Here is a 7,950-nt window from a genome sequence, read left to right as displayed (position 1 = left end):
TAGTCAACTCTGTTTGCACATTAATAGTAGTGAAAAATATTTAATATTTTGTCAAACTACCTAAGTTTTAGTATCGTTCAACTGTTGTAAAAACTTTATAAATGATTAAAACTCATTGATAATTTGATATGGATGAACCGATGAGGTTTTTTTTCATGGGTTCACAAATTTTTAGTATTCTATTTTTACCGGGTCGAGTCATCGAAGTATATTTGCCGGATTGAGTTGGGTTATCAAAATATTTTAGGTTTTGAAGGTGATTTTAGTTTTGTGTTTGATTTTGAAAGTGATTTCAATGAAATATTTATGAGTTTTGAAGATAATTTTACATATTGGCTTCTTGCCCTAGAGAGTTTGGTGATAACATGTTGTGTTTAGGCTTTAGCTCTTTTTAAACCCTTGATGGATTTTTCGGTTTTGTATCCATATCAACATACCCTTCCCCTAAGACCATGGGTAGTGGTAAAGGTGAATAATGCCCTCACCTTTTGAGCGTTTTCCGGCATGTGACAGTACAGTCAGTAAGAGGCATTATTGGGCGTTTTCCTAAAATATGTGTAGTGAGGATGTGGGTATTATTTTAAAAGGGTGTAGAGAATTAAATAAAAATAAAAAACCCAACAAAAAAAGCTATTGGCTAAGAAAAAGGAAGATTAAATGTGATTGATCCTTCAAATTTGGACATAACGTTATTTAAAAAACGCCTAGGGGAAATTTTTGATCAATAACGCCCAATAATGCCCAGGGGGGTGGGGAGGGGGCGTGATTGGGCGTTATTGAGAGCAAATTTTGAAAAAATCACGCCCACTACGCATGGTCTAAAAGAATCTTAAATGTAAATATAGGTGAATATCAGGGGCGGAGCTTGACCAAAAGTTCCGGAGGCGGAAAGTCATGGGACCCAGTTTATATATTGTATAAATATTTAGACAAAATAATTGGGGGAACAATCCAATATAATTTTAAAATTTTCGCCCCCCCCCCCCCCCCACTTCACACTAAGTAGTGAATATACTAACTTGAAATGTGTATTTTTAAAACCTGAAGTGGATGTATATATATTTTTTTTCTGGGTTTGTGGTATATCGTGAGAGCTTTGCAATGAACCATATTGCATACAGAACAAAGCTAAGATGACCCTTAAGACCTATAAATTATTTTATAATTTATAATTTATTTATACTGAAAAAGGAACGTACGTAGTTTGAAGCATAACGACTTACAAGCTGCCCATGGCATTATTGTCTAGTGACATCTTTGAGGTAAGATAAGGCTTAGGAATCATTAGGTCCTACGTTCGATTCTCACACGAGTGAGTTTTCCCAAATTTATTAGTTCTCCTCCTAAATTGGTGTATAGAAATTATTGCCTAGTGAAGATGGATATGATCGAGTTGTTCCGCTGGTGACACTCAGTGATCCAAATTTGACGTTCAAAAAAAAAAAAAAACCAAATTACAAGCTAAGCCTTGTGGAATAAGCACACTTGACCAATCAAACAATATTCCCCAAGTAAAACAACCTTCAACAATCCAAACTCTTTAATTCTTCTATAAAATAGAAACCACAATTCTCCACCTAAAATCTACACCAAGTTTTCACCTTCACCTTCAACTTCTAGATCTGCAAATAAGAGAGAGAGAGAGAGAGAGAGAGAGAGAGAGAGAGAGAGAGAGAAATTTGGGGAACCTTGAGTATTGCTAGGAGGCGCCTCCATAACTGTTACAAAAAGTACGGTTAAGGCACCAATGTCATGCCCTAAAAAGAAGGTGAAGACCCTCTTTATATAGGAGACGCACGAGCCACCGTAAAGAGCCACCTTAAAGGACCCCTAACCTTATTGGGCCAGACCCAGTCGGGTTGTCTCAACAAGTCCCCCGGGCCCTGGTCTAGTAGATTTAACATTAGCTACATTGTGTTGGATCTCGCTATAGGGTTAGTACACAATAATTAATAACTAGGATTGCGACCCGCCGCAATGCGGCGGGGATACTTTAGTTATAATTAAGTCGATCAAGGACCAGCACGTTATGTTAAACCTGTCAAACGGGGAAAAATAGACGATATAAAAACGTTCACCCACACACGCATGCTACGTCGTGTTAACTCGCAAAATTTAGAACGAAATGTAAAAATGTTAAACCAAAGACGCACTTTGCGATGTGTTACGTCACAAAATTTAGAACCAAGCATAAAGCAAAAAATTTGCGGAAAATGAAAACTATAAACGATCAAAGTTGAAAATAAAAAGTTATGAGGATAGGTTTGAAAAGATAAAAAGTTTTGTGTTAAAAGTAAAAAAAAACAAATAGTTTTGGGTTAGAAGTAATTTATGAAATACTTTTGGGTGAAAAGTTAAAAAAAATCAATTTTTTTTTTAGAAAACCCCCAAAGCCAACGTTATGACAACCACATGCATAACCATTTTTCTTTGAAACATCCCAAAGCACACCCCGTGTTGCGGCGGGGCGTAAAACGGTGTCAAATAGTACTAATGTCACACAACCGTCATCGACCACCAACACTGACTCGACCTAGGATATGCGTGTTGCGACGAACCTGTCAAACATGGAAAAATAGAGGTAAAAACATTGAACCACAGATGCACATTGCGTCGTATTAACTCGAAAAAATTAGACCTATACGTAAAACGAAAATTTGCGAAAGATAAAAAGTATAAGTGACAAAAGTTGTGAAGTTAAATTGCAAATAATGAAAAGTTTTAGGTTAAAGTTAAAAAAACAAATTATGTAGGGTTAAAATTGAAAAAAGGTAAAAACCTTGGGTTAAAATTAAAAAATCAAGTTTTTTTTTGAAATACTCCCAAAACACAAGTTACAACTAATGATTGCACAAAACACTTGCAAACTTATATATGGAATAATAACATAAATATAACAAGTATTATAAGTTACAGAGGCCTCACGACGGTCGTCAGGGCGAGCCGGATGTCTATTTCGTATCATACCTCTATAATTCACAAAGTAAATATCATTTTTATTATAATTGTTCAAAAATCTTAAATTTCATCTAAAATTCTAAAAAAAAAAAAACTACAGTTTATACGAATTTACAACTTTTTAAAAAGTTTAACATAACTAGATTCAAGAAAAAGAAAAAAAGAAAGAAACGAGAAAAAAAACTGAAAGGAAACACTAATGTGTTTGTCTCACAAACGCCCACGCGTGTACCAGCGCAATGCATAGTTCTAACTTCTAAGGGTCATTGCTAATTATAATATGAGACACATAAGAAGCTTATGTAGTCAAGACACCCCTCTCCCCTCACATACTTATGGGTGGGGCCCGTGTGAGACTGGTACTTTTTCTCTCACAGGGGGGTATAATTAGTAAGGAGGAGGTGCGTTTAGATCAAGCCTAATTTTAAACCCAAAGAATCGACAAAACACAATCTTATAACAAAAAGATATATAAATTTCAAGAGTGCTTAACCCGAGTTCAAAGAAAAAGAGTGAATCGTATGATTTGAAGACCAAAAGTTCAAAACACAACATTTGGAGCGTAGGATCCGAAATTTCAGCAAGAATATACACAGAAAATCAGTCGGTCTAAAGAACCAAACCTTGAACCACTGCAGGCTTCAATTCAGGTGACCCCGACCCTTTGGGTGACTCATTTGGACCAGGGCCTTTAGGTGACTCAGTTTGACCCGAGGCTTTAGGAGACTCAGCTAAGTAAACCTGAGCAAAGTCATCCACCATTTTTTGTTTATTTTCATGTTCAGTCTTACCCACTTTCTCCTTCGTTTGTTGACCAACTTCCGAAGCTGTTTTCACTAGCTTATCAACAGCACTCGTCACCCATGTAACACTTGTGTTAACATAACTGTTTTTCATTATAGCAGAACCGGCATTACTAACTGTTTGTTCAGCTGCTGCGAATGCTGATTTGGCTTTCTCAGAAACCTGAAGTTTCTGGTCAACTTCTTTGACTTTTTCGGTGACCATGGACGTGCCCGTGCTAACTTTTTGAGTAATTCCATGTTGCTGGTCAAAGGACTTGGCCTTTGCAAACAAGCTGCTCACCACATCCTCAGCCTTACTCAATGCAGATTCCGGTTCACCTTTAGCAGGAGTGTAAGTGTTCCCGCCACGTGGCTGTATCAAATTTTTTGATGATTATATATTTATATGTAGGGGGTGACAATTTCTGACATGACACAAAAAGTAATTAAACTTTGGCTTGACCAGTTTAATTTAAACAGGTCGTGTTCGGGTTGACTAGTTTAATTAAACGGGTTGTGTTGGGGTTGACTAGTTTAACTAAACCGGTTGTGTTCAAGTTGACCAATTTAACCCATTTAATGAAACAGGTTGACCAATTTGACTCATTTAATTAAACAGATTGACCTGCTAACTCTAACCCGTTTACGTGTTTAACCCATTTTTCACAACCCACCAACCCGATTGACATGTTTGCAACTAAGTTACCACCCGCCAACCAGTTTGACATATTTACATAAATGGGTTTAACGGTTCGTGTTCGAGTGACATGATTTTATGTGTGTACGGGTTGGGGTTAATGTTTTTGACAAAACAATTCAACCCGCCAACCCAAAACCAGTCAACCTGACATGATTGACGCCATTTATATGCTTTGCAGTTAATATCGGTGACACATCACCGATATATCGGTTATCGGTCCCCATGTAAAATATCGGTGTCAAATATCATTATCAATTGTTAGTGTTTTAAATCTTCATCAGTTCCTACTTGCTACAAAATTGTTAGTGCTATATATATAAATTTTGCATGATATTAAAATTACCAATATCCATCGATATCCCACCGCGATAACCGATATCTCAAATATCGGTCCTTGACCGATATCCGATTTTTACCACATTGACTGCTTAGTTTATATGGAAACAATCACATGGAAATGAAAATCGTGACCGTTTTGAAAAGGGTGTTTCTTACCGCAAGAGCTGCTGCAGCTTCTGGTGGAAGGTGGTACTCCGGTGCCAGGGTTACAGTCACCGTTGTATCAATTATCGTTGCTCCCTGAATAACACATTGGAATGTAAAGTCAATATCATAGCCGTCGTGGTATTGTATTCATGTAGATGAAAATATTATCTTACCAGCAAGAAGCTACTTACCGAAAGAAGAACAGCAGTTTCTGCTCCTTGCGAGTCTGCAAAGGTGACAAATGCGTTTTGAGAACTGTTGTCGTCGTTACTGCAAATAATGTGTGTATCTAGTGTTAGTAGTAAATAAAGAAAAACAAACAGAATGTGGAAATTACCGTACTATGTTATGTTACTAACCATTGGACCTCAACGTAAACAAGATCACCTGAAAATGAAAAGAACTCCTTTACATCTCGTTGAGAAGCCTTTAAGGAAAGATTGCTAACTTTAACGGTTTTTGCCTACACATACGGCACATACAGTTAGCATCATCTAACACAAAAAGGGGTAATCAACCAAAACAGTAACATACACAAACGTATATATATTATATATACACGTTACGAATTGCATCGAGATAGTTGGTAAACGGGCAACAAGCTGCGCCGCTACCCCTTTTTGAATAGCAAAACTAAGTCTTTTAAAAACTACGCCCATAGATCTCGGGGTCATAACATTACTATGCATGACCCTTTGAACTCGACTAAGTAGGTCCATAGCCTCTGGCGCCAGAAAACCAAAAGTATCAAAAGCAAACGGGATAAACACGTGCTGGTTGTCAAGGCACGCTTTCTCGTGTTTGGTCACTTTACCCGAAGCGGCCTTTAAAGCAGCCTGACCCACCGTGAAAGCACTACCCCCTAAGCCTACAAGCAGGGAAACCCTGTTAGATCCACACAGACATGTTTTCCTCCTACCCATCCAAAGACCAGAATGTCGGCTGGTCGAAGTGTAGATCTCCCTTCCAACGGGTCAGTTAAGAAATTAACGGTGCCTCTTCCTTAATGATCAATAAACAAAAGGATAATTGCACCAAATTTTAACATCATTTCATTGGTTCATCCTTTTCTCATTGTATACAATGTCTAGTTTTATTCCATTATATATAACATGCTCACATTTTTTATGAGAATGACGAAAACTTAAAAGTAAGTTAGTGCGTTTTATCCTGATGAATATTACCACCCCTAATAAGATAGCCATCAAATTTCTATGTTTAACAACCATTTTCCAGATTTCTGGCCTCATATTCATCAATTTCTCTTGTTGTGCACAAACGTCCTCAAATACATTCAATCAAAAATCTTAAAATCGCAACAATTCTCCAATAAACTATGCAGTTAATGCGGCAAAATATCGGATATCAGTCAAGGACCAATATTTGAGATATAGGCAAGGTTTAAAAGAACGGAAACGAGTTTCGAGGCGTTTTCCCTTCACCCCACGAGGCAAAATGAGGCGTAAGGCCGAGGCGGTATTATTAAATAAATATAAAAATTATATATATTATAAAAATAATAATACCAACTAATTTCATCATCAGATTCATCAAAAACACACTTAAAAGAGACATGGAATGCTTGAAATTGACACAAAAAGTCAAAAACATCAAAAACAACTTTCAAAATCACCTGAGGCGCAGCTTTCTTAGTGCCTCAGCCCCTCTGAGGCGCATATACATTAAAAACACCATGAGGTGCGCCTCAGACTCGTTTTTGGCCGTTTCGCCTTGAGGCGCGCCTTGAGGCACACGCCTCAAACGTTTTTTAAAACCATGGATATACGTTATCTTGGTGAGATATCGGTAATTTTAATATAATGCAAAATTTATATATATAGCAATTTAACACTAATAATTCTAACCGATATTTGACTAGAGGACCAATAATGACCGATATATCACCAATATTAACTGCATAGCCAATAAATTATAACTTTTTAACCGCTAACGCACACACACTTTAATTCTTACTCCTAAATCTATACCTTTGTCCACCACGAGACTAAAACCCTCAACCTCATGGGGACACCTTTTCAACACACAAGCACTTTAGTCTCTAATAAAATATTATCTAGAGTGAGAATCACTCCTAATGCTTGTTAACTTAACTGAGCACCTGGATTTCAAACGAAATAGACGAGTAATGTGCTTAATTACACCAAATTTCAAACAATTTCACTTGTTTTAAGATGCATCCGTCAAGTTTATTTTAGGTTAAACAGATCTATATAAATTCAACAAAACTAGTATACATAAAAAAGGATTCAGCAGCACAGATCGTAACAACAGCAAGAAGAAAAAGAATAAGAAAATAAAGGTGCGATTATGACTCACCGACATTGCGAATGTAAAGTATGAGCAGCAGCTAATATGTGAGAGTGAGGGTTTTGAAAACGTATGGAATTTTGAAACGGAAACAAGGCGCACAGGGATACTACTGGGTTCTTTCTTTCTTTCTACCGACATATATATTTGTAGGGGAGGTTACGCTTTTAGTCCTTTGACTATTCACTAAAATAACCATTTATAGCATTCATATCCAGTCCCCTAAAATTATACATATATTCCACTAAAAAACAACTCATATATCAATATATTTCCACTAAAAACAAATACTTTTTCTCTCTCCTTTTCAATTAAATAATAGTATCATTACATTTTTCTCTCTCTTTCACTCACAACCACTTTCAATATATATTAAAAAATTATAGTGGGTGAACAGTGTCCCCCCAAATATACAGATGAACATTAACATTTTCTCTCTCCTCCACTCACAACCATTTTTATACTGTTTATATTTTAAAAACCCCACACTCACAATTTAGTTCTTTGGATGTGAATGCTCTTAGTCCATCGGGTTTCTCCACAAAGAGAGCAATAAGAGTGACTTACGAGACCTATCTGTGTCCGAAACCACTACGGACCTATGCCTGTAAACGAACCAAACGTTCATTAACTGTTCATGAACTTGTTCGGCGGAAAGTTCGTTTTGCATATTTCCCCTTAAAAAACTTGGAA

The 7,950-nt window shown here is 36.8% G+C and overlaps 1 protein-coding gene across 1 annotated transcript; it reads right to left on the bottom strand.

Annotated features, from left to right (window-relative positions):
* Positions 1 to 3,430: 3,430 nt before the first annotated feature.
* Positions 3,431 to 7,404, bottom strand: LOC110922747 (binding partner of ACD11 1). Its single transcript, XM_022166963.2, has 5 exons — positions 7,267 to 7,404; positions 5,289 to 5,392; positions 5,121 to 5,199; positions 4,939 to 5,022; positions 3,431 to 4,116 (listed from the first exon to the last, which is right to left on the bottom strand). Exons 1-5 carry the CDS (start codon positions 7,396 to 7,398, stop codon positions 3,568 to 3,570), a joined length of 948 nt encoding a protein of 315 aa, XP_022022655.2. The 5' UTR covers positions 7,399 to 7,404; the 3' UTR covers positions 3,431 to 3,567.
* Positions 7,405 to 7,950: the final 546 nt, after the last annotated feature.

This window comes from Helianthus annuus, chromosome 2 (genome assembly GCF_002127325.2).
Source record: "Helianthus annuus cultivar XRQ/B chromosome 2, HanXRQr2.0-SUNRISE, whole genome shotgun sequence".
Lineage (NCBI taxonomy): Eukaryota > Viridiplantae > Streptophyta > Magnoliopsida > Asterales > Asteraceae > Helianthus > Helianthus annuus.
This window is presented reverse-complemented; position numbering and strand designations above follow the sequence as displayed.